Genomic DNA, 27,613 nt, shown 5'->3' on the forward strand with positions numbered 1-27,613 from the left:
CCTCCTCATCCTCTGAAGATTCTGCCTCTGGTATTGGGGAAAGAGGGGGGTGAACGTTATGCCCATCAGGCGGGCTTTTCTCTGGCTGATGAGGGAGTTGAATTCCCCCCCCTTCTTGTTCTAACTGCTCTGGCTTGAGAAGGGGGGTGAGCGTGGGAAATTCCTGAGCAGAGTCTGTATCTGTGTCTGCTGGAGTTTCAAGGCCTTCGTTGCGGGGCAACCCTATCTCAGAGAGTTCTCCCTCCCCCTCTTCACACAACTCTGGGAAAATGATCTCCTCCTCATCCTCTGAAGTGCCAGGGTCCCAATCCTGCATCCTGACACTTAGCCAGCTGGGGAGGACTAGCCTCAGAGGGGGGCAATGGTAAACCCCCTCTGAATACCGTTTACCATGAAAACCCTATTCATAGTGTAGCCATAAGTCAGGATTGACTTGAAGGCAGTCCATTTCCATTTCCTCTATGATGACATTAGATTTGACAGTCATATTTGAGCTCTGAGTAATTCAAGATGGTTAAAAATAGACCCCTATTTCTTCTGCTCTTATTTAATCATCTATAGCATAATATGTAGATTCTGTCTGCCAACCTGCTTCTAATAGTGGACCTGTAATGGTGAATAAAAATATATAAAAAAATCTGAGCAGTTACTGATAATCATGCTCAGCACACTGTAGGGTATTTTGATGTAAGTTAAGACACATAGCTGTAGCGACACTTATAAATCACTCTTTAGTTGGACAGCATTAGCTTACAAATGCTACTACTAATGCAGTACTGCCTTGTTCTAGAACATATTTTTGAGAGAACCCTTTTTCCTTCATGTCCCTCCCACTAAAAAAAACCACTACAGTCCTACACAGAAAACTTTTTCTAAGCAACTTCTTCATCTACCTATGCCCAGCTTGCTGACTTCAATCACAGCACCTCCCACCTCTGAGGAGAATGTTGATGCCTTCAGAAACAGAATTTGTGTAAAGTGGAACTATGTCATCCTTCAAGCACCATTATTATAATGAAGAACTAAGCCATTTTGACTGAAATTAACAGACCTGGGCTCTACAGTAATGCATATTAAAACATGTTCTCTCATCTTTTCTTTAGGCTGTTAGATAATAAGTGTTCAAAACTGAGGTTATCAGAAGTTCAAAGCTGCATGTTTGGACTGACCTGTATTACTCAGCAGCATATCTGTTACTCAAGATGCATATTATCAAGAAATCAGAAGACTGAAAGGGTAGGAATAAGTAACTCTTCAGGTTCATAGAGAGCACACCATAAAGATGAATACTTAAATATATTAGCTTAACAAATCTGTTTTCTTACTAAAATGGGATGTCAGATCTTTTGCTCATCACTGATGCTCATGGAGAGATGGATCCTATGCATAGGTCTTTGTCCACTGTTGATTCCCAGTTCCTTCATTTGATTGGCAGCATTCCTGTTTTATAGCATAATTTAGCACTTGGCTGGAAATACATGAAACAGTCACCAGCAGAAAGAAGCAAAGTACATTTGTGTGGGATTTTATTTAACTTTCATTTACAGTGTTGCATTTGCACTGTCCCCACTAACTCCTCATACTGCCCTTTGATCTAATATGGAACAGTGCAATCCCCATGTGGCTTGTGTTGAAACTGCACACTTGAAATCAGGGGAGGGGAATCAGTTGGTGCAAACAAATGGAAGCCAAGCAAAGTGACATGACGAGACAGGATGGTATCAGATAAGAGGAGAAACCACACACCATGGATTCTAATTTATCCACATATTTTCCATGTTTTTAACAGAAGCTGCACAAGCAATTCCCATTAATTTAAATGTTAACCAACAATGAGAAGTACTAAGTCAACTGTATTGCAAATTATTCTCCCATTCAGCTGTCTGTCACAAAGGGATGGGTTTTTAAAAAACCAATTTCCACCCTCCAATTAGATACATGAATTGCAGTACAGATATTTCTCTCTTTTACAGGCCCATTAGTAGCTGTATTAATACGTCACAGAAACAATGGTCAAAATATCTGTCAGGAACTGTATAAAAGTACAAACTGAGATGAATGTATGCATCACACTGAAGGATAATTCGCATGTGTGGGGGGAGTATTTTGGTTAGTGGAAATGTAGCAGCTGAATGTGTGCCCCATATTAGGAGGTCTCAAACTTTCTATCCCTAGGTCCAGTTGAGAGGGATGAAAATTACTGAGGTCCACCAGTCACAAAATGGTGGTGGATCGAAGTGGAGTTTTGCATAATCAGCTGGCAGTTACTGATATAATTTTCTATTGATTTCCCCTTTGGAAATTGCTAATTTTTTCAGCACAGTAATATCTTCATAGTAAGCAGTTCCATAATTCCACTTTCCTCAACCTAAATATAGGCATTGGCTGAGGGGGTATTGTGACTCAATCTCCACATTTTAGATAGAATTTGTTGATTCAGAGGGTCAAAGTGAAGACTTTATTTTATATTTTCCCTCCATGCCTCCTGTATTTTCTTCTCCCCTTTTCTTTCATACATAAACTTGTCCTTACCCCCACTCCAAGCCATCAGCATATTTCACCTCTCCTCCCTGCTCCTTTTTACATTCACTTCCTCCTCTTGTAACCATTTCCCTCTCTTATCCTCTTCCTTTCTATTCCCAGTTTACTATTACTTTTTAAAAAATACTGGCCTTCTAATTTGAATTCCTCCACTGCCACTTTCCCCTTAATGGAGGGAGACTTCCCTTCCCCATCTCCCAAACCTCTCTGTTTCCCAGCCCCCAAGGTTACAGCACAGCTAGGGGATATGAGCAGATCAGTGAGGAGGCACCGGGTGGGCTGTGGGACTGAGGCCCACTGGGAGTCCTCAATCTACTGTTTGAGAAATGCTGATATATATCCAATGAAAGAGACTGTGCTGATAATAATAATAATAATAATAATAATAATAATAATTTAATTTGTGGGTCGCCTATCTGGCCAATGGCCACTCTAGGCAATGTACAATTTAACAACAATACATTATGTCATAATAAAATACATCATAAAATACAATATAACAATAAAACAATAAAACAGTTCCAGTACAGAGTAGTAGGCTATTCGTCGTAAAAATTTAACCCTCCCCGTAAGTCCCAAAGGCCTGTCTGAAGAGCCAGGTCTTCAAAGCTTGGTGGAATACATTCAGGGAAGGGGCATGTCGAAGGTCATACGGGAGGGAGTTCCAGAGAGTGGGGGCCGCCACTGAAAATGCCCTCTCTCTTGTCCCCACCAACCTAGCTGTTTTAGTTGGTGGGATTGAGAGAAGGTCCTGTGTGGCTGATCTTGTTGGGCGGCATGGTTGGTGGCGCTGGAGGCGCTCCATCAGATAAACTGGGCCGGGACCGTATAGGGATTTAAAGGTTAATACCAACACCTTGAATTGGGCCCGGAAAATAACTGGAAGCCAGTGTAGGTCGAACAACACTGGGGTGATGTGTTCCCGGCGGTGACAGTTTGTAAGCAGTTGAGCCGCAGCATTCTGTATAAGTTGTAATTTCCGGACCGTTTTCAAGGGTAACCCCACGTAGAGCGCATTACAGTAATCCAACCGAGAGGTGACCAGGGCATGTACCACCAGTGGGAGCTGATGAGCAGGAAGGTAGGGCTGCAGTCTATGAATGAGGTGCAATTGATACCAAGCTGCCCGGCTCACTGCCGAAATCTGAGCCTCCATGGACAGCTTGGAATCAAGAACAACCCCAAGGCTGTGGACCTGGTCCTTCAGGGGCAATTTCACCCCATCGAACACCAGGTCAACATCTCCCAACCTTCCCTTGTCTCCCACGAGGAGCACCTCAGTCTTATCAGGATTCAACTTCAGCCTGTTCCCATCCATCCACTCACGGATTCCAGGCACTTGGACATGGTCTCCACAGCAGACTCTGGTGAAGATTTAAACGAGAGATAGAGCTGAGTGTCATCCGCATATTGGTGACACTGCAGCCCAAATCTCCTGATGTCAACAAGTGATACAAACATGCTGATTGTGATGATAATGATAAACTGGTAGTAGTTTTTCCATACATATCAGGACATCATACAAATATGCTGATCATTCCTCTAGTTGATATGCAAAGTGCTTCACATATTTGCAAAGGAAAAAGAGGGAAAAAAGGAAAAAACTGACACACTGTATTAGAATGAGAGATGGGAGAATGCCAAATTAAGTTTATGACAATTTGCTCTATTTTTATTGAATAATGTAAGAAGAACATGCTATTTCCAAAAACACAATAAGATTTCACAATGTTTTGAAATGAAGTAATGAGTAACTTGACTTTCCTCACCTACAAATGAATAGGATGATCTAAGTTAGAAGATAATTATAATATATTTGTACATATGCAAGTATGTTGATGTCCCTTTTTTGTGTAGATATACACTCCCCTTGAAAAAGCAGATGTACTCCCATTGACAAAGCAGATGTGTTGTCTGGGGGTTCTCCTGAATTCCACCTTGTCACTGGTGACCCAAGAATCTACAATGACACGCAATGCCTTTTCCTAGCTATTGCTGGTTTGCCGGCTACACCCAATCCTGGCCATGGATGGCTTGGCTACAGTAATTCATGCTCTGATAACCCACCATTACTTTAATGTGCTCTGTAGGAGTACCCTCCAAGATGACTCAGGAATTATATCTAAAGCAAAATATGGTAGCTTGGCTCTTGAGAGGAGTTGCTATTTGTACCATATTACACCAGTTCTGAAAGAATTGCACTGGCTGCAAATACATTTCCACTCCTCATTCAAAATGTTACGAATGATTAATAAAGCCCTAAATGACTTGGGACTCAAATACATAAAGGAGTGCTTTTCACTCTATAGTGAATTTAGATTTCCCAGGAGGCCCTTCCATCACAAGAAACAATACATCTGGTGAGTGGCACAAGGGTGAGCTTTCTCCATGGTGTCACCCTGGCTCTGGAGCTCCCTGAAATTCAGTGTTGTTTATGTTACTGTCATTCAGATGCCAGCTCACAACATGGTTTTTAATGCAAGCTTTTAGTAACTGATGTTCATCTGAGAGATATTTGATATTTTGTGTTTTTATGGATTTTTGTGTATTGATATGGTATTTTATTGTATGGATTGCAGTTGATTGTGATCCACCCCGAGATCTTCTGATTAAGGGTGGGATATAAATAGCTGAAATCTGGTGAGGTGAATCCATTGCCCACGAGTCAGCTAAGGCCCACAGAGCCATTTTTAGTGGCCAGCCATCCTGTTCCTACAGTTGGCACCCCTTTACACCATTATGAAGCTCCCCTTCATCCTCTCATGCTGCGCCATTGTTGGAAGGAAGGTCTTCAGGGGGCTTAGGAAACAGGGAGAATCCTTCCTGTTTCCTCTCTTAAAACCTAAGAATGGCGCCACACATGAGAGGAAAAAGGGGGGAGCTCTTTAAAGTTAAAGGAGACCCTCCTATATCAGTGATGCCATACCATAGGGATCAAAAACATTTTGCCCCAACTTCACTGTATTTGCAGGCTACATGTCTGCCCCCCTCAGTGTGTGTGTGTGTGCTGCAAGAATCAGTCTGTGTATGCACACTGACAAGCAACCCTCAGACAGTGTCAACCCTCAATGGGGCTCTTAAGCCAAAAAAAGGTTATCCACCCCAGCCTAAATAAATAAATACATTTACTTAAATAATAATCGTTTAAAAATTATATGTTAAACATAGCCATGTGATATTTATTTATTTATTTTTTATTTATTTAATTACATTTCTAGACCGCCCTATAGCAGAAAGCTCTCAGGGCGGTGTACAACAAATAAAATCACAATTAAAATATGAGCAAGTGTATATATAGTGTATTGCATGCTTTATAAGGAAATAAAGCAAATTAATCTACAATGTTAGTTGAAGTGAGTTGTTGCAGTGTTACACAACTTAATATTTTATTTTAATGTGCTTACTAAAATCCAGCTATGGTTAGATTTTTCTGCCAAACCATCCTTTACTACCACCATGCCACAGAGTTCTCAGTTGTGTTAGTGTTGTGGGTATAATATTGTGCAATTCACAGTCCTGGAGCTTAACCTGAATATTTGAAAATATGTGACATATTTATTTGCCAGCTGTTTATTAGGACTGTCAGCCTACTACAGAATTCTTAGTTTATTATTCATCTGCCTTTTAAATAATAATCAATTAGATAATTACATTTAAATATATTTTCATATGAAGAAAAGCTTAATATAGGTGCCTTTTTGAAATACTGAAGTATGAGATATATATACTAATGCAAGCTATCTCATGATAACAGAAGGTGATACTCTCTTAAAAGTGACTGGAAAAAATATTATGTTTATTCACCATAGCCAAAACAGATGTAAAAAATAAGTCTGCTTAGCTCTTAGCATAACAGATTAATAACTGAATAATCAATTGAAACAGAAGTTCATCAGCCTTAAAGCTTGCGGCCCTACCATTTGTAGTGAGCATTGTGACCATTTTTATTAGAGATTTCATACAGATTCCGGTGCACTGTAGTGAAGGAAAAGGGAACCTGTGGCCCTCCAGGTGTAGTTGGACTCTCTCATCGGCCCCAGCTAACATAACCAATGCTCAGAGATTATGGGAATTGTAGTCCAACATCTGAAGGGCCACGGGTTCCCTACATCTGCTGTATGTAGTTATTTCATCTATATTTCTCCATTTTAGTATCTAATGAGATTGCTTAATTGTGTTTGATTAAGTTTATTTATCATAACTAAACTCCAGTTTTGTTACTAGTTATATATTGGGACAGTTCCTATCTATATTTACATTTATTCATCCAGTTCAGCCAACATAGTTAATTCATCATATAAGGAACAAAGAAAAGACAGATGTAGAGGGCCAACTTATTTTCAACAAAGGGATTACTGCCAACATTTAATTTAACTTGAAAGAAGTGTTGACAGCTCTAGGAAATAGCAAGTGCGGGGAAAATATTATTTCAATAAACAATTTATGCTGGGGCCTAATCACAGGTGCTTCATGAGTCCAGTTCAGCTAAGGACCTGTCAAGCATGCAAGTATGAAATGATGTCCCTGTGTTCTACCTTCTATACTGTTTAAGAATTCTAGTTCCAGTGCATACAGGAATTGTCGCAGTTTGAATCGCAGTTTGTAGTGTGGAGAAGCAAATAACAAAAGCTAGCACAATAAAGTACATAGGAAGCAGAAATAGTGATTGTTTGGGGACAAAATGCAAGAGTAGGATTTTCCACATTCTCAAATGCCACAGTTCCAGTACCTCCAAACCTACTTACAATTTCTTATATTAGAAGGTGTAGCCTCTCCTTGTTCACACATTTATATAGTAAAATAATAAAACATAGTAAACTGTATCCTAGTCATTGATAATATGCTATTTTTATATTGCTAATGCTAAAGACATAAAATTATTGATTTATACAATTGGTATCCTGCTTTTCCTGTAACAAAAATCCAAGTTAGTTTACATAATACCATAGTAACTTCTATAGTTCCTACTATTGCATATTTGTAGCAAGAAGACGAAAGGAATAGGAGTCAGTAAACTTGACGAAAATATAAATAGAAGCAGAAACAAGTGAACAATATCATTCACAAAACACAGGGCTGGAAAAAATGCTAGGGTGTCACAAATGCAGCAGCCCCCTGGTCATTTCAGTGTATGGCATGTGGTGGCCCAAAGCTTTGTCTGGGGTGCACACATCCCAGATCATTGTTCCTTTCTATATGCATTGACATTTATTGGTATGGGGGTAGTGTGCTTTTTGGGCTGGATGCCCTCATAGAGGAAACTCTCCTGACTGTGTCAGTGTACAATGTATGGCAACCCAAAGTTTAATTTGGGGTGCACCCCCAGTTCCTTATCCTTTTAAAAGGTTAGTTATTATTGACATGGGGCAATATGCTTGTCAGTATCTTGTGCCCAAAGCAAGCACTGGGCCAGATGCGATGCTAGCATGCACCAAAGGCTGCCGTCTCTTTGTTGTGTCTGTGATTTGAGGTGACCCAAAGCTTATTGTGGAGTGCACTTACTAATGTACAGTATACATATATTGGCTGTGGGCAGCATGCTTGACAGACTGTTGTGCCAAAATGAAGTGTTGGACCAGACTTGATGCTAGGAATTTTCATGGAGGACTCTTTTCTAGAGTTGTGGCTGGGTGACTGTTTTTTGGTGGCCCAAAGGTTAATGTGGGGTGCACATCCCACTTCTTATTAGAAAAACAAGTTTGGGTTGGAGGTCATTCTTGTGGACTTCAAAAGGGACAGTCCCCCCTCATGAAGATATAGGGCACTACTAAAAGTGGCTTAGGATGCTCTTAAGGTTCATCTTATGTCCTGTAAGGTCTTTGGTGTGGTGGCACCTGTTATTCGGAATGTACTTCCAATGAACATCAGGCAGGCACCTACAATATTGGCATTTAGGTGCCTGCTTAAAACTCACCTGTTCTACCAGTCTTTCCTTGTGGGATGATCCAGCTCCTTTAACCTGACCTAATGATTTGTGATGTATTTTGTTATTGTTTTCCGAATGCAATGTTATTGTTGATTTTATGCTGTTTGCTCCCACCATATTTTGCCTGAATGTTGGCGGTGCAGACATTTTTTGCAAACAAATAAATGATACGGGGTAACCCAAAGCTCACTTTGGGGTGCACAGGCATATGAACTTCAGTCCTTGAGGCTGTTGGTTCCTTCAGCTCTGTTTCAAATTGTCCTGGCAATAACGAAGTGGGTACGAAGTCCTTCCCAAAGACACGCCAGCTTCCAGCTCCCCTTCAGACCCCGAACCCCCATCCCTCCCACGCACCTACCCAAGTAAATGTTGGTCCTGTCCTGCGTCGTGCCGTACTGGGGGTGATGGTGGTGGCGTGCGGGAAACAACCAAGCACCTGAGGGTAGGGCTGGTTGTGCAGGTGAGGGGGAGGGAGGGAGGTGGCATAGGCTGTTTCAGCCGGACGCTTCTGTTTGCCTGTAAATAAAGGGAAAGCGGCTGAGGCTGGGCTGGCCGTATAAATGCTGCGTGTGGGTTACCCGTTTTGCCGAATGCTGGAGCTCTGGGGGCACGCGCAGGTAAGGAGCCCACGGTTCTTCCCTCGCACATTTATTTCACATCGCCGAGGCGTCAAAGGCCTGAAGAAGAAGGCGCAAGAGCAGCGGCGGCGACAACTCTTCTGAGAAGAAGCCAGGCGGGCTTCAGTACTCGGACAGCGCTGTCTTGTCGTGAGGCGCAAAGCGGCGATTGAGTCCGAGAAGGCGCTCGCTCCGACGCCCGACGGGAACTGAGCGGGCGGGAGCAGCCGGCAGGGTTAGTACTGCTGCCTTGAGGGGATGAGAAGTGGAGCACTGAATGAGGAGGTGGTCTGGGGAAAGACGAGCGCGCGCCCACACAGAAACGCGGGGGCTGCCACAGGTGGCTTTTTCCCCTTTACAGGAAAGGGGTCTAGTACTTCATACTCTGAGCAGCAGACACAACAGAGTTGGCCTCTTTCTCCCCCAGCAGAAGTGCCTTTAACAGCGGTGTGAGGGCCAGGAAATCCACAGAAAGGCTCCTCAAAGCGGCACGGTGCTGGGGAACAAACTGCCCCCTCTCCACAGCCAGAAGTTTCTCGTGTAGCTGTTAATATTAAGACACAGAATGTTGTGCTTCTTTAAACAAAATGGAAGTGAAAAGAAGTGAAAGTCTTGGGGGCTACAGTGAGGGTGTTTGTTTTTTCCAGGGTAGCTGGCTGGCAGAGGGCACAGAGCAAAAGAAATGGGGCTAAGGCAGGCCTCCTTGACTTGGAGGGAGAAGATGGCAGTAGGGTTCCTGAGGAAAAGGAGCAGGCAGTCACTGCAGCCCCATGCAGTGGGAAGAAGCTGGTGTTAAGCTCTCTTGTCATAGGCTGGATTCACCTGGATATTCCAAATGTAGGCTGAGCTTGCAGGGCATGCTGTACTTGATGGCTGGCTGCCTCTGGAGACTGTGTGCTTTGGAAAAGTTGTCCTTCTTCATTGTTTTCACCTGTAGGCAGGGCAGGGGCATGGCAGCAGGTGGTGGAGGTGATGGAGCCCGACCGGATCTCAGTCGCTATGTGGTGGCCCGGCCCATATACAACGAGCCAACCTTTCAAGAGGAGAATGAGAGGAAATTGGTGGTGTCCAAAACACTCCGGGAACGAGTCCAGAAAACTTGCAGGTGACTGACTAACTGGCATACATCATCATTTGGTGGGACAGGGGAAAGTGACATCCAAGAACTGAAAGAATCCTGAATCAAATGAGGGTGGGCCATGGCAGGAGAGTAGGTGTATTTCACAATGTTACTCTAGCAATTTAACATTTTGTCCTTGGCAGCTGTTCAAGAAATAAAGCCTTTCAGATAACCAAGACCTTGTTTCCTATTCTGGAATGGTTGCCTAAGTACAGGGTGAAGGAATGGCTCATCAGTGATATAATTTCTGGTGTCAGTACTGGACTTGTGGCTACTTTACAAGGTAAGACAGATCCAATTTTTTTTCCTACTGAACTATTCTTACAGGGGAAATAAATGAGACGGTACTGAAGCTACTCAGACTATGTCTTGCAATAGTGGAACACTGTCCAGATTTATTTCACTATTTTTTTAGGCTTGTCTGCAATCATGAGATGTTGAAGATTGGAGTACACAAAGTTAGGTTCAGGCTGAAAGGTTTGGGCTCCTACTGGGAGAAAGGGTGGGATATAAATATAATTAAAAATAAATAAATAAAAAACTGACTTTTACAAATTGTGCCCTACGCAACAGGAACAGATCAGATTTGTACATGTGGCCATAGATGTGAAATACAACTGTCAATAATACCTGTGTAGAGAGGAACTTCACTTTTTCTTCTTCTTTCAGTAATGGATGTAGATATTGAAAGAATCCATTATGAGATTAGTCAATAAAATATTTAATTTTCCATGATTTCAGGCTTGGCATATGCATTATTGGTTGCAGTTCCAGTTGGATATGGCCTCTACTCTGCTTTTTTCCCCATCCTTACATACTTCTTCTTAGGAACATCAAAACACATCTCTGTTGGTAAATACTTTTCATGCTAATTTCACTCAGTTATTAATTCCAGAATGGTAAGTTTATTCTAAGGTATTAATATTTTATGTGAGGCAGTAATTTTGCTGGATCCAGTTTACTATATGCATTTATTTTGGCATCTTCTTGTTGTGTTTGAATTGTGTCCTATGCAGTTTCATGCTTGTCAATATTTTTCCACATTTTTTTACAGATGATTACTGGAAATAACTTGCATGCATACATTATATATATGTGACCTCTTTTTTTGCTACTGCTAGAACACAGCAGAAGCTAGTTACATGACATCAGACCCATTGCAAGTTGTGAATCAGGTTTATGCAGGCCAACGGCAATAGCAGGGTACTTTTAACTCAGTGTAATGACTGCAACGTATTAATTGCTAATCCTAGATGACAGGCAGATGTGAAAATAATGCAGAAAATGCACACTCTTAAGGACACTAGTTTATGATAAGTGTGACAAGCCGGATGTTAAATCAGTTTCTTCTGCGGTGGCTATAGGTGACATCCAGTGTCATACTCAGAGTAGACTCACTGAAATCAATTAACAACTTAAATCCATTAATTTGAAAGGGTCTACGTGGAGTATGACTAACACTACCCTATGTGTTTAATTATCAAAACATTGCTTTTATTCTTGCCTTGGATATTTAATATAATTGCCTGTTTTTACATTTTTAAAGTCATTTTGTTGTTTTATTGTTAGGCACTTTAAGCACTTTGGGTTGTATCCAAGTAGTGCTAAGTCACACTTTCGTCAGTGTTTTTGCAGTGGGATTTTCTCCCCTCTCTTCCTCCCCCCATGCCCCCTAAATCTGATCTAGAGGTTCCCCCACCATCCAGAACAGACTTGGAGAGGATGCTGGGTGTGCAGAGGAAGGCGTGGGGGGAAGTCCCAACTGTGCAAGCAGAAATCCTTGCACTGACGGGACATGTTAGTTGGATACCCACCCCCATTGTTAAAAAGTGGTAACCTGCCCTGGGATCTCTGGGTGAAGGGCAGGCAATAAATTATGATGATGATACATACAATGGCTAAATATGTTTATAAAATTCCCCTCAACAGGACCTTTTCCTGTGGTCAGTTTGATGGTGGGCTCAGTAGTACTGAGCATGGCACCCGATGAAAAGTTCCTCATCGTTAGCAGCAACATCACAGGGCTGAACAAAACAATTATAGACACCGGATCTAGAGATGCAGAGAGAGTGATTATTGCCAGCACCATCACCTTTTTGGTTGGCATTATCCAGGTAACATGGATTGTATAAACTGTCTAAAAATGTTGCTGCTTTTATACTTTATGAAATAACTGATAAAATAATGGAAGAAACAGCTTTGTAGCAAACACTGTAACTATTCTCATTAACTAGAGCTAAAATGCATTCAAAATATAAATTAGAATGCAAGTTTGCTTGCCTGATATTTACATTTTTGCCCAATTTGATAATGCCAAGTATTTCTATCCTTTTATGTTATGGGGTTTAAGTTTCACATTTTGGAGCTTGTCTTCTGCAATCAAAAGTGGATTTTTAGTTTTCTTGCATTTCAATATGATAATTTCAAAGGTGGGAAAGTCAAGCAATTAAAAGAGAAAAGAAATTATCTATTGAAAATCTGTTTAAAAACAACAACCGAAGCCTTCATGTAAATCCATATAGCCAGTGGCTTCTTGTTCCCCCATTTATGGGGAAGGCTTTACAAAAACATGGAAGGAGAAGAGACATTAATTTGAGTTTATATGTCAAGATATGCATGCCAGTTCAAACATTCATCCGATTCAAGTGGTAAAGTTCTCCTGTACTATAGCTCTTCAGGCTACAAGTGAGGGAGTCATTATTTTTTAATTCTACTCCTTGGGGAAGGGCATTGTTACACCCAGAAAAATAGTAAACTAGGCTGAACCCTTCTTCCTGACATCCTAATTTTCTAAGTGCATGGTTGTTCTTGTTTTTAGAATGGGAGTATTCAAACATGCAACCCCCACTGCCTCAGTCTGAAGTACAGCCAAGAGTTTTACTATGTGTTTTTAGACTAACAGCAATTCTACCCTGCATGGGATCGATTATACCCTGGTATCCTATTGTAATTCCATGGGGTCCTGGGAGCCCTCTGGGTGTTTCCAGATGTCATAGCAAGCAAAGTTACTCTGTGTCAAAGCCCTGGTCACCCTACAACATGTGGCAGTGCCTCAGTCTACAGATACAACATTTCACTTCTAGGTTTCCTCCTCTGCTGTGTAAAGTCTAAACAGCTTCTTGGTTTCTCAGACAGCTGAGAGCTATGAAGCAGGCAAGATAATATCTAAAGTTATTGTTAATATGACCAAATACAAGTAAGATCTCATTAATAATGATGAAGAACAGTACTTCTCTGCTACTATTGTATCCTTGGAATGTTGTCTAGCTGAGATTTTCTGAGTGGTACAGGGCCTTCTATAGCTTGACCCACAAGGGAAGGGGAGAAAACTATTGAAGACATGCTGTACCATGTTTGCTAAAGATAAAATTGTATGCACCTTGACTTGGCTATGACTAGGTCTGCAGTTCAGTCTGGAGTGGTGTCCAGGGCCCTGTCTGGTCCTGAGCTGTTGGATCAATTTCAATTGTTGTGGCTTGTGGATATGGATGGGTGAATCTGTCAATTTTGGTTTTGTTTTTCATTTTTCCAATATTAAGCAGTTCTCCAAATATCCACATCAGTTTGCATTTTAAAAAAAAGTCATGAAAATTCATCAGCATTTTAATGCAAATTAGTTCTAATATACATATGGTTATATGCAATTTTGCCTAATAGATACATTTTTGCAAAGCTATTTCCCCCAAAAAAGCATTTTATGTTATTTTTACTAATATATGCATTTTTATTAACAATATACTCTAGTATATGCATTTTTAACACATTATGTGGCTGCAGAACTGCACTGCAAAATTTGGAGAAGTGCAAATTTTGACAGCTTACTGTGTTTTGATTCTTATATTGTTTTGGAAAGTGAAAATTAGGTAGGTTCACCTTTAAATGTGAACTGAATCTAAATTCTCCCCATACCTACTTGAGAATGTAGACAAGGTATTGGAGAGATGCAGTCTACTATTACTTTGCACAACCTTTACCCTCATGGTTATTTATTTTCTTACATTTATATCCCACCTTTCTTCCATCATACAACCCAACATTGTGGTGTATATTTGATTCCTAGACATCTAGGCAACGACTAGACCTTGATCTGCTTAGCTTCAGCAAGTTGGTGAGCCCATGTACCATTAGACTGTGCCCTGGTTAATAACATGCAGCAGAAAGGAGATGATTGAGTCCAGAGAATGGCAAATGCCTGTCTATGAGAGGGAATTGTTTAACTCCAGGCACTCTGATTATCTGGATCCATTTCAGTCTGGTTTCAGGCCTTGTTTTGGCACAGAAACTACATTGGTGTCCCTGATGAATGACCTGTGTTGGGAAAGGAATGGGGGTATTGTGACTCTGCTAATTCTCCTGGACCTCTTGGCAGCCCTCAATACCATCCACAATAGTAATCTTCTGAATAGGTTGTCTGAGTTCAGGATTGCAGGTACTGTAATCCATTTGCCGCCCTGGGCTCCTGCTGGGAGGATGGGCGGGATATAAATAAAATAATAAATAAATAAATAAACACATTCCTACTTAGATGGTGATGTTCAGCAACTTCTTTTCTGCCTCAGGGTTGCACGAGCTTCCATCTTGTCTTCAAGTTGTTTTTTTAACATGTACATAAAGCTGTTGGGGGAGATAATCCAGAAGTGCAGTCAATGTGCAGATTATATTTAACTATACTTCTCCTTTACATCTGAGTCCTTTGATGCAATGGATGTTGTGCCTCAAATCAGCAATGGACTGGATGAGGACCAATAAACTGAAGCTCAGTCTTGATGAGATAAAATACTATTGATGGGTGGTTCACATGGCCAGGGAGGTGGATGTCAACCTGAGCTTGACAAGTTTGCATTCTCCCTAAACAGTCAAGTGTACACTGCTAGATCCAGCTTTGTCACAAGAGGCCCAAGTGACACCAATGGTTTCAGGTGCATTTCAGCAGCTGAGGCTCATGCATCAACTGTGGCTTACCCTCGCCATAGTGTCCATTACTAGTACCCTGCAGATTAAATTACTGCAGTGCTTTGTATGTTTGTTTTCCTTTAAACTGTGTTTGGAAACTTCAGGTAGTGCAAAACACATCTGCAAGACTTTTAACCAGGACAAGTTACTGGGAACATATGTCACAGACTGTTCACAATTCAAAGTGCTGGTACTTACCTTTAAGCCCTACACAACATGGGACCAAGATATCTAAAGGAATGCCTGTCTTCTTATCAACCTGCCTGTATACTGAGAACATAATTGGAGGCTCTCCTCTGGATACCCCCACTGTCAGAGGTGAGGTGGGTGGCAACTGGGAACAGGATCTTCTCAGTTGTGGCACCCCAGTTATAGAACTCTCTCCAGGGTCACTTGTCTGGCATCTACTTGGTTGTCTTTTGGGTGCCATGTGAAAACCTTTTAATTTTCCAAGACCTTCAATTGTTAAATTGTTAGAATATTTCATGCTGCTAGTTTTATCCACTGTTTTAATTTTTCTCTATTGCTTATTCTTATTTTTATAGTTTTTATTATCCCCGATGAGCTGCCCTGACAATATTTATATTGAAAGGCAGTATACAAATCTATTAAATAAATTAATAGCAGAAATTCGAGCTAAGAGATAAAAAGAAGCCCAGGAAAAAAAGAAGAGTTTTAGGGTGCAATCCCACTAGTATTTATGCTGGGCAGAGGGATACAGGATGTGGCATATCTCCAGTGGGGGAGGGAGGGTGTTGTTGCAGCTGGGATGCACTGGCAGAAGTCCCCCACCCAGGCACAGCCACAACACAAATGGGGAAATCTGCCACCACCTGGGCACAGCTGAGTCCCAGCCGGCTCAGCTGTGCAGTGCAAGTGAAGGCCCGAGAAAGGGGAATTCTGGGGATGTATCACTTTTGTGTTTTCGGAAGCAGCTGAAAACCTGGCTTTTTGATTAAGTTGGTGGGGATATTCTGTTATAGCCATTCAGTGTAGGCTGTGGACTGGCTGTCATAATTTCATTCTGATTTTTATGTTGTTTTTGTTTTACTTATATGCTGTAATTTGTTTTAGTATGCTGTAATTTGTATTTCGATATGTATTTTATTGTACGTCGCCTAGAGTGACAGGTCTTACCTGCCAGATAGGCGTCTAATAAATTTTAGATAATAATAATAATAATCAGGGGCTGAACTGAAGGGAGGGGGACTTACATTGCATGCTGAGCACATTTGGCTTGATCTTGCAGCCCCAAGTCCCAGCGGACAATACACCTGGAATAAGGGTGAAGTAAGTAAACATATGTAATTGAAGTCAATGGTGACTGTGGCTGCACTGGCAGTCAAGTGTTGTTTGGCTTGTCTAATTTTCTTTTCCCTCTGCTGAGCTCTGCTGGTGCAGACAGTGTCGGCCCTTCTCAGGGGTTCCAGCAGAGGTAGGATGTGGCAGAATCTTTTGCTGCCTTCCCTTGCGCCAGCTCCACTTGTGCCAGCCTCCTCCAAGTAGGATTGCTCTGTTAATCACTCTATGCTAGGTGGTCTAAATCCTGAATTCTAAAAATTGTATGCTATAATTAAAGTTTTAGAATGCTTCTTAACTGTTCAGAATATTATTCTGTGCTTTTTTTCAGCTAGTGTTTGGATTTCTTCAGATTGGTTTCATTGTAAGGTATCTTGCTGATCCACTGGTTGGTGGTTTTACAACTGCAGCTGCATTTCAAGTGTTTGTTTCACAACTGAAAATAGTTTTAAATGTTGCAACCCAAAATTACAATGGGATCCTCTCCATAATCTATGTAAGTGTGTCTTGCTAAACTGGGCTTTGTTGCACGGCATTTGATCCTTTTAGGCAACCCTTTAATTCAACCATTTCTTATAGCAGCGACCTACATAGGACAAATAATGGGAAGGACAGGTTTGATTGTTGTCTGGATTCTTACTTATCCTGTTATCAGTTGTGTCAAATGCATGAAGTCTATTAACATGAGAAAAGTCTGAGTGCCATTAATTATTTAGTAATTATTTAATCAATAATGATATCTACTAATAATAGAAACAATTGGCCCCAGGCCAGGGATCATAATGCACAGCAGTAGGAACAGACATATCCTCCAAGTAGCTGGTTGGCATTGGCATCTTTGATGGTGCTGAACACCTGTAGAGGGAAAAAACAGACCATGAAACAACTGACTAGTCCTACAGAATTGTGTTGACCAATTGTTTAGGGATCCCCTGTGAAGACTTAATTCATTGCACAGCAAGATTTTTGAGGACCAGAGGGGAAAATACCAAATCAAAAGTCCCTGTATTTAAATGACATAACAGATTAGAGTCAAAGTCAAACAAAGTAAATTACTTGCAGTTGTTTTCAAGTCAAAGAAACTGCCCTGAATAAAGATTTATTAGTTTATCCATTCATTCAAAGCATATTTATCTTGTTTTTCAGCCAAAAAAGTCTCCCAAAACAGCTTACAAATCTTGATGACAAGTCCCTGTTCTCTGGCTTACAATCTAAAAGACATGGCACAGAAGGAAAGAGGGATGAGAGGGAGAATAAAAAAGCAAAGTCATGCATTGTTTCTTATTATCAAATTCATATAATGACCAACTAGAATTGCAAAATTTCAAAGAGAGGAGGAACAAAATGTGGGAGCAAATGGAGATGCCTTGAAATCCCTTCTCTCTCCTTCTATAGTTTCATGGAATAGGTGCTGCAGATGGCACTTGAGGGAGAAGTCTGATGGAGCTGGTCTTTCTGCAGAGTGGATAATTTAGCTAGTAGATCACTGATATGTATGTATGTATACATGTATCTATTTATAGACAAATGGAACTGGCAATAAAGTGAGCCAGCTATATCTTCTCTCAGAGTATTCCATTACATTCTCATTCCCCCCATTTTCCCATCACTCCTGCAAACGTCAGACAGAATTCCATGACCAATGAGCATGCTCATTCCTAACTGTGCTGTTTTGAGTTTGGCTTTGGTCCATATAGGATTTTTTCCTTGAAGACTTATTGTTTTTACTTCTGCAAACTTTAGGGTTTGCCAAGCATGTTGACTTTCCTCTTTCAACAAGACTTTAAAATTGAGACCTATCCCAGTCTGCATCTGTGTTGGAATTGCTTTTTAATAGGTTCTTAAGCTCTTTTTTAAAATGTTTTTAATCTTAGAAGATGTTTTGATAGCTTTTTTTAAGTAACATTTTTGAAGATGTTTTGTCTTAATGTGTTTTAAAGTTTGTTTTTATGATGTTTTAATGTTTTTAGTGCTTTTGTTTGCTGCCCTGGGTTCCTGCTGGGAGGAAGGGTGGGATATAAATCAAATAATAATAATAATAAGTTTTTGGCTAACAGCCATACGTTATTTGGACCTGCGTTTGCTATTATTATTTACAATTGGGACCTGCTGTACACTGTTGCATTTTGGACTACTCCTATTTGGGGTTCCAAGCAGCCTGCTATGCCCTTTTCCAGGATGTTCCATTCCATCTTGCCTGTCCCCTAACAGTTAGCCAACATTCTGTGCCAACTGAGCATTCTCAGTCCTCATTGGATTGTTTTATGAGGTTCTTCCCCTTACATTTTAAATATTTTTCTTTTGTATTTCTGCGAATCTTGCGGTTCCTACTAGTCCCGTTGATACATCCCTGCTTGCATTTTCGCTGTCCCACACTCAGAGAATGAGCTCACTGTTACTGTGTAAGAATGACACACAGACACAAGAAATCCACAGCACAATCCTATACATGTCTTTTAAGAAGTAAGTCCCATTGAGTTCAGTGGGGTTACTCCCATATAAGTGTGTATAGGATTGCAGCCTCAGGTTCTTGCTTTCTGAATTTGCTGCCATGTGCTTTTTAACTTGGAAGTATGTCACACTCCACTCAGTGGGACTTACTTTCAAGTTCTGTTTGTTAGATATTAGTTTTTGAGCTTATTTGAACCTGTAATAATTCTTGTGTTTTAGGGCTCATCTAGACCAGGTTTTCCATATTGGAATTATCCACTGGTAGTCCAAACCTGGTTGCTTTGCACTTTCTTTGTACTTGAATCAAACTTTTTCCTCATCCATTTTTGTAGGCATGTCCCTTTTTGTTTACAACCTTCCTCTCCTTCTCATCTTGTTGTGTTGCTGATTGGCTCAGATTAGAGGAGAGAGGGGTGAGGGAGCCAATAGGAACCCAACAGAAGCAGGAGGCAGGGAAGAAGGCTACAATGTGACTCAAAGCAACCAGCATCCCTCCTCAGCAGCTCTCTTTGTAATCACTGTTTCTCTCCTTTTTGGTGTATAGTTGGTATTGGAAATTCCGGATCAATGGAGGGGAAAGTGTGGGAAGGCAGTGATTGGAGGAGAACATCATATGGATGAGGGTGAATTAATGGAGGCACAAGGGGCTTACATTACAAATTATATGGATGTATGGATGAGCCCCAAGTTTGAGAATGTAGCTCATTCAGTTGGAATGGAAGCTTTTCACATTGTTTTTTATTATTATTTTTAGACCCTAGTAGATATATTTAAAAATATTGGAACCACCAACATTGCTGATCTCGTTGCTGGCCTGCTGACCATTGTTATTTGTATGGTAGTCAAGGAAATAAATGATCGTTTCAGACACAAGATCCGTGTTCCTATTCCTATAGAAGTGATTGTGGTAAGCCACCTACTTTAAGAAGCTCAAAGGTTTGGAGTGGCAGGAGGACATGTTTCTGTATTCATAACAAACTGTTACTTGTTTTGCCCCCCCCAGACAATAGTAGCTGCTGGCATTTCATATGGGGTTGACCTGGAGAAAAAGTACAATGCAGGCATTGTTAAATCTATTCCTAGTGGGTGAGTAAAAAATGTTTGTATTTTCATTAAAACCAATGGCTAAATGCAGCTACATTTTGAGTGTACACTAATGGTTTAGCTATTATAAATAAATAAATAAATAAAATTAATGGCAATAGTAAGGCTACTTCATACATAATAATTTATCTATATGATTGTAGGGACAACATGTGCAAGATATGCCCAATCATATAAAAAGATCATGCAGAACCTATTTCACTGGATCATGTATATGTGCTAACCTCTTGTTGGTAGAGTTACACAATGAGCACAGACACAGCAAAACAAAACCGGATCCAATCTTCACATATTTTTTTCTCTGCGTGTGTGTACACATATGACGTGTAAAATATTAGAAATTGCCCCAAGAGAAAATAGGGGGTGATAGAGATCCAGTTTGGTGCAGAAATTGTTTAGGTTTTTGTCCAGGGCTAATCCAAGCCATGTTTGATGTATTTGGTTGGGGAAATGGAATAATGCTATCAGGTGTACACTTGTGGGACTATACAAGTGTATACAATGTAGACAGTAAGGTAAACACATGGCGGACAGGGCAGGCAGGTCTGGCTATGGGGCAAACAAGCGAAATCCTGCTGCCCTTACTTCATGCACATTTATTATGAACAGTCAAGGACTTTCATGTTACAGGTGGATATTGTCATTTCATAACCTCCACCTAAATGAAGAATATAGAATGTTCTCTTTTGTAACAAATAATTTTACAAGTAAATGTAGTGTTTACTGTATGGAGAAGCTCTGATGGATTACATTCCTCACCCCACCCCTGAATTGTTTTATTGTGAAGTAGGAAAATGCCATCAATATCATAATTTGTTCAGTATTCAGTTACAGTATTTGTAGAAAACACACAAATGCACATGTAAATATATAGTCTTTCTTTTTCTTTTTAGATTTTTGCCTCCTGAGCCTCCAGCTGTCCACATGTTTGGAGACATGATTGCATCTGCCTTTTCTATTGCTGTTGTTGCTTATGCAATAGCTGTGTCTGTAGGCAAAGTGTATGCAACAAAATATGACTATGCTATTGATGGAAATCAGGTATATGAAACCAAAGTGCTTTTATTTTTAATAAACAATGGAGTGCAAGCTAAATTTTATTTACTTATCTATAGAGAAAAGCATACCTTGTATTATTTTTCAGCCATCATAGGAATGTTTATATTTGGGATTACTTAGTTGATTTACAGTAGGCCCCCGCTTTTTGGCGGCCTACTTTTCAGCATTCCACTAATATGGCTGTTTTCAATTAGAGTAAGGCCCCACTCATATGGCGCTTGTTCTGCTTTTACGGCGTTTTTTGGGCATTGGGCGCCATTCTATTGATGGAGTCCTGCTTTTCAGTGGGTTTTGCTTTTAGGCGGGGGTCTGGAACGTAACCTGCCATATGAGTGGGGCCCTACTGTATTAAAAAAAAGTTATTGCAGTTCTTTGTTTTAGTAGAGTAAGTAAACCATATTCCAGCAAGGGCAGAACTAGATCTGAGAAACATGGTACTGCTACCAATAACAGAGTTCTCATGTTGAGCACCCCCCCTCCACTTCATAATGTATAGTTATGAAAATATATGGTATGATATCATCATGCAGTGAGGTTCCCCACTCCGATTCTATACTATAGGTTCCTATGGAGGGGATGGGGAATTGTGCATCATGTTACACATTTCCATTACTATAACGTACAGTGAGGGAAAGGGAACATGACAAAAGACTGATGTTTTCAGAAGCAACCTGTATTTTTTTCATGTTTTTTCATGTTTTGTGTCCATAAACAAGTATTAGAATGTTATTAAAACAGTTGACTGATTAGTAATGAAAGCAGATAATAGGTTCTAGAGTTGCAGTAGTACTTTTAGGACAGGATAATGGCAAACATCCAATAGAAAGCTCTGAGAACTACTAACAATCTTTTTAAGCAAGTTAAGTGAAAAAAAGCAGCATCTCAGCAAAGAACGAAAGTTGGAAAGAAGGAATCGTTTCTTGATTTCAAACTAGAGAATAGTCGCAGCAGCCATTTATAATGCTAAAATTTTAACACTGGTACATAGTACTGTGGGGTAAACTCAGATCAGAAGTTCTGATAATATTTTGTTCTTCTGAACATATTTACATTGTGTAAACATCTACTAACAAGTGGTACTTTAGAAAACAGAATCTTGGTTTCTGTAAGGTTATTCATTATAACTTGTTTAGATTCTGGACAAGATATTGCAGCACTTGGTTATACCACTGTATGATTCATCATAATCATAAAAACGCAAATGATCATGTATTGCTGAAGAAAAAATAGCATGCAACAGTGGATAGATTTTATGTTACCATGGTACTATGGCTTTCTGCTGTTCACTTTCATGTTAGCTGCCAGGAAGCAGAAATATTTCCTTTAAAAAAAAGATTATTCTGCTTGAACTAGATTTTTCACTGAGCATTATCTCTGCTGTTGATGTATAATGTGAAAGAATATATGTGTAAAAATGCATGTGTGAGATAGCATGAAGGCTATTCCCATTGCACTATTCTATATATGGTATCTAGAACAAGGGCAAGAACAAATTAAACAATATTAATTGCAAAATGTATTTTTTTTAAGACAATTAATTTGACCTTTCTTCGCTTCTTTGCAAATTAACTTCTTTAAAAACTATTATCTTTAGATCTGTTTATCTGCAACATTGTTCTTTCCAACGAAAGCTATGAAGAAACTTAACAGAACTCTATTGTTTGTCAGCTGAAATCCATCACAGTTATGTCAGCTGAAATCCATCACATTCTTACAGTTCAAATACAACTTCATTTGATTCAGTTTTGAAGTTGCCAATAGCACTTCTCAATTTACAGTTCAAAATAATATTTAAATATACTATAAAAGTTTTTGTTTTTAAAAATATTTCCACCATCTTCTATTTTATAGGAATTTATTGCCTTTGGGATCAGCAATATTTTTTCAGGAGCTTTCTCTTGTTTTGTCGCTACTACTGCTCTGTCTCGCACAGCAGTCCAAGAAAGCACTGGTGGAAAAACCCAGGTAATTCAGTTGGGTCAGAATTAATATTAACAATCATCTAATTTGTGCATTGCTTAGTTCTTTGAAATCTTCCTCCCTGTTACTGGTTTTGAGGGTGGCATTTTACACCAATTTCTTACTTCTCTGACATAAAATGAAGGGGGTACAAAAAGAGAAGTCTCCCTCACTTGAGTGGCATCACTTACTTCGCATGCAATAGAAACTCCATTATCTCAACCTCGATAAGACAAATTAGGCATGAACTATTCCTTCCACCTTTTAAAGGATGCAATTCTAGAAAGTCTTATCAGGAAATAAGATGCATTAGATACAGTGGAACTTACTTATGAGTAAAGATCATACGTTTGCACTGTTAGTCCTGTTTAGCCCTTATCCTGACTTGCTTGCTTATATCTGTAGTTGCTCAGGGTCAGGCCTTATATGTCTAACACTCTGGTGATGTCTAGTAGTCATGATCGCCACACTCACATCGTTGTTTTTACTTCCCCAGACTGTAGCAGCTCCTTGCTTATGGTGAAGGGGTTGCCTAAGGCTCCAATTTTATACACACTCATCTGGTATTAAGGCCTATTCAACTTAATAAGACTTACTTCCAGAGCTTGGAAAAGTTACTTTTTTGCACTACAACTCCCATCAGCCCCAGCCAGCATGGCCACTGGATTGGGCTGATGGGAGTTGTAGTTCAAAAAAGTAACTTTTCCAAGCTCTGCTTACTTCTGAGTAGACATACAAAGAATTGTGCTGTAAACCATGGAAGAAATTACAATTTTGCACACCACCACTTAGTCCATACTGAAAGAGTTTGTGGTGGTGCATGAAAATACAATGCCTATTTGTGTGACAGTGGCCTGGTTCGCACATTCCAATCAGCCAAACTGTGGCTTACCAGGACCATGTGAATGTGCAGGTTCCTAGAGAGGAGGTTGAAGTCACTTTGATCCTCCCCTGTATATTTTTACCCAGTTGTGGTGAGCTAAACCAAGGTTTGACTTAGCATGTTATTTGAACCTGAGCTCATATTTATGCTCTCTCCTAACAAACCATGAGCTGTAGACAAGAAGAGACCTTGGAGACAGCTTGTGGTAAGTGAAAAGGGGGCTTAGTTCATCATGGCGTAGCTCAGCACAACACTGGAGTAAAAAAGATTTGGGTGGGAGCAAAGAGGCTGAAAGCTCCTCTCTAGGAGCCTACACATTTACACGCTCCCAGCAAACTACAATGTAGCTTACTGTGATGTGTGAACTAGACCAGTGAGTCAGATGGCCCATTTGCCACAAGCAGGTACTTGGGGGTGAGGGCGGGATGCAACCACCTCAAGGAGTCAAAACCCACCCAGGGCATGTTGATGAAAAACTTAAATGGTGCCCCCAAACTCACCAATTACTATGCAGAACAATCAAACAGAAAATTATTCTGGGAAAGCCTAATTCAAATAAATGGAAGCTAATAATTCCTGTTCACTTAACAAGAATACTTCCTAATGGATTGTATTTCATTAGTCATATCTATCTGTCTGCTATTCTGTTACTCACCCCAAACCTGCCATCTGAAGTGGCTGCCTCAATTTGCCTCATGGAGGTCAAAGTCACATATCCATCTTGGGACTTATTTTGTGTCTGTAGTGATTTGTATCCCAGTTGGTATCCATAATGGATTTTAATTGATTTTATAGATGTGGTGTTGCTGCTGTGATGTGGTGTGTGTGTGTTTATTTTATTTTATTTATTAAATTTATTAGTCACCCATCTGTCTGGTTCTCCAGCCACTCTGGGCGAAGCACAACATAAAACATACAATTCACATTAAAACCTTAAAATTCCAACTGTGTGTGTGTGTATTGTTTATATGCAAATGTTTTAGCTGTTTTTATATATGCATTTGTTGTGTGTATGTTTTTGTTGCATTGACAATCACTTTGGGATGCCTCATGGAAGCAATAAATGTAGTAATAGTAGTAGTAGTGCTGCTGCTGCTGCTACTACTCCTACTCCTTCTATTGCTGAGCCCAAATCAAATACACCAAAGACTCAGATAGCAACTGAGTATGCAGCTTCAGGGCCTTTATAATAATAACAACAACAACAACAACAACAACAACAACAACAACAATAATAATAATAATAAATTTAATTTCTGTGTCGCCTATCTGGCCAATGGCCACTCTAGGCGATGTACAAAATCGTTAAAACACAATATGATAAAATACAGTAATACAATATAAAAACAATATAAAAGCAATACAGCTGGAACAACAATATTAAAACAGGGCAGGAGGCATTTCAATCATAGCAATTAACCCTCCCCGGAGATCCCAAAGGCCTGTTGAAAGAGCCAGGTCTTTAAGGCTTTCCGAAACGCATTTAGGGAAGAGGTGTGCCGGAGATCTTGTGGGAGGGAGTTCCAGAGGGTGGGGGCCGCCACTGAGAATGCCCTCTCTCTAGTACCCGCCAATCTAGCTGATTTTGTTGGCGGGATTGAGAGAAGGCCCTGCGTGGCCGATCTTGTCGGGCGGCATAATTGGTGGCATTGAAGGCGCTCCGTAAGATAAACTGGGCCGAAACCGTTTAGGGATTTAAAGGTTAATACCAACACCTTGAATTGGGCTCGGAAAACAACTAGAAGCCAGTGTAGATCGAACAACACTGGTGTGATGTGATCCCAGCGGCGACTGTTCGTAAGTAGTTGAGCCGCCGCATTTTGTATAAGTTGTAATTTCCGGACCGTTTTCAAGGGTAACCCCACGTAGAGCACATTACAGTAATCCAAACGAGAGGTGACCAGGGCATGTACTACCAGTGGGAGCTGATGAACAGGAAGGTAGGGTTGCAGCCTTCGTATGAGGTGTAGTTGATACCAGGCTGCCCGTCTCACTGCCGAAATCTGAGCCTCCATGGACAGCCTGGAATCAAGTACAACCCCAAGGCTGCGGACCTGGTCCTTCAGGGGTAGACTCACCCCATTGAACTTCAAGTCAACATCTCCCAACCTCCTTTTGTCCCCCACAAGCAGCACCTTGGTCTTATCGGGGTTTAGCTTCAGCTTGTTCCTTCCCATCCATCCACTCACGGATTCCAGGCACTTGGACAAGGTCTCCACAGCCAACTCTGGTTCAAATGAAAGTTGCAGGGGCAATACTGAATATGAACTTGGGCTTCTGGAGGAGTGCTCAGATGACCATGACTCCACATTCATACTCAATCTTCACTGGTAAAAGAAAAAGTAATTGCAGCACATTAAGATGCATTCATGAAACTGCTCTATGCATTTGGTATATGCTTATGAAAGATAATTTTAAAATGTCCACATATTTTTATTACCATACTGTAGCACTACTTAGGTAAAAACGTGCTTATAGGTAACTAAATTGTTTCTAAACTTGGCCCTGTGCTATTTTTTTAAAAATCCATGTTAAAAAATAGCTTACTAAAGGCATTATGTACAAAAATATATCTTATAGAAATTCTATTTCCTTTATTATCTAAAATATATTTTTCAGATTGCTGGCATAATTTCAGCTGGAATTGTACTGATTGCCATTGTTGCTTTGGGGAAACTGCTTGAACCTTTGCAAAAGGTATTTTATTACTGTACTTCTTGTTATCACATCACCAAGCAGCTTCATTCACAGCTGCATAAACTTAGGTAATTTTTAGTTCGTTTCCTGATAAATAGAAAGCATTCGCCTTTTCTCTTCCTGCTTCCTCCTCTTACACACAAAGACTGACATGCAAATACATATACTGCCAGTATTTTCCTTGAACAATACAGTTAATGTGTCTTTTTCTATTTGCAGTCTGTGTTGGCGGCTGTGGTCATTGCCAACTTGAAAGGGATGTTCATGCAAGTATGTGACGTCCCCCGTTTGTGGAGGCAGAGTAAGGCAGATGCTGTGAGTCTTTTAATGAATTGTTCATAAACCTGTGTGAGTTGTCAGTCATATTTTGAATTAAATTCTGCCCTGTTTAACCCTTTCCCTTTAATTTGATTTAATAATTAATAGATAATTGAGATTCTTGGCTCATTGGAAAAAATAATGTGCTGCACAGAGCAAACACAGCAGTGTACAGTGCTAGAATCCCTAGTTACTACAGCAGGTTTCTGACCATTGAGGATCCAGGAAACACAGATGTGCTCTAAATGCCAAAATAATTTCCTATTGCTTTTTCTTCTGACATTCCTACATAGGCTAAAGAATGGTAGGATAAGTCAAGCATGCAAAACAGGGTCAGGCACAAATAATCAGTGTGAGTCAAAAACGTAATCCAGGGACAACATCAGAAGCTAACAGTCTAGGGGTTGGCAACGAAGATCAAATCTGGGCAAGGTAAGTTAAATAGTCTGGTTTCAGGGTCAGGGATCTAGAGGCTGCTGTTGTTCCAGCAACTTGGAATTTAAAGTAAGGGATGATATAGCCTGGCTTCCCAGGCCATACCTAATCCCTGCTGCTAATGCTTAAGAATGTTCTAAGAGCCCTTCTTCTCAGAGTGTATCCTTACTAATAAGGAGTACCGTGCTCCTTAGTTGCACTGCACCTTTGGGCTCTCACAGGAATGCATCATGGCTTGAATCTTTAGGTGT

At 40.4% G+C, this 27,613-nt stretch overlaps 1 protein-coding gene and 1 long non-coding RNA gene across 4 annotated transcripts in view; one reads left to right on the forward strand and one right to left on the reverse strand.

Annotated features, from left to right (window-relative positions):
* Window positions 1–1,216: 1,216 nt before the first annotated feature.
* SLC26A4 (solute carrier family 26 member 4) overlaps window positions 1,217–27,613 on the forward strand; it is a 42,760-nt gene continuing 16,363 nt past the window's right edge. The window contains exons 1-12 of the mRNA XM_061640369.1: window positions 1,217–1,236; window positions 10,022–10,189; window positions 10,348–10,487; window positions 10,946–11,056; window positions 12,134–12,318; window positions 16,788–16,952; window positions 19,662–19,814; window positions 19,911–19,993; window positions 20,905–21,052; window positions 22,922–23,035; window positions 26,532–26,609; window positions 26,829–26,924. Of these exons, the coding sequence (XP_061496353.1) occupies window positions 10,035–10,189; window positions 10,348–10,487; window positions 10,946–11,056; window positions 12,134–12,318; window positions 16,788–16,952; window positions 19,662–19,814; window positions 19,911–19,993; window positions 20,905–21,052; window positions 22,922–23,035; window positions 26,532–26,609; window positions 26,829–26,924 (1,428 nt within the window). The 5' untranslated portion in view covers window positions 1,217–1,236; window positions 10,022–10,034. The remainder of the gene's footprint in view (window positions 1,237–10,021; window positions 10,190–10,347; window positions 10,488–10,945; window positions 11,057–12,133; window positions 12,319–16,787; window positions 16,953–19,661; window positions 19,815–19,910; window positions 19,994–20,904; window positions 21,053–22,921; window positions 23,036–26,531; window positions 26,610–26,828; window positions 26,925–27,613) is intronic.
* Window positions 25,148–27,613, reverse strand: part of LOC133390899 (uncharacterized) — a 30,128-nt gene continuing 27,662 nt past the window's right edge. For all 3 annotated transcript variants that reach the window (XR_009764486.1, XR_009764484.1, XR_009764485.1), the window contains one exon: window positions 25,148–26,239. This is a non-coding gene — a long non-coding RNA (uncharacterized LOC133390899). The remainder of the gene's footprint in view (window positions 26,240–27,613) is intronic.

This window comes from Rhineura floridana, chromosome 8, assembly GCF_030035675.1.
Source record: "Rhineura floridana isolate rRhiFlo1 chromosome 8, rRhiFlo1.hap2, whole genome shotgun sequence".
Classification (NCBI taxonomy): domain Eukaryota; kingdom Metazoa; phylum Chordata; class Lepidosauria; order Squamata; family Rhineuridae; genus Rhineura; species Rhineura floridana.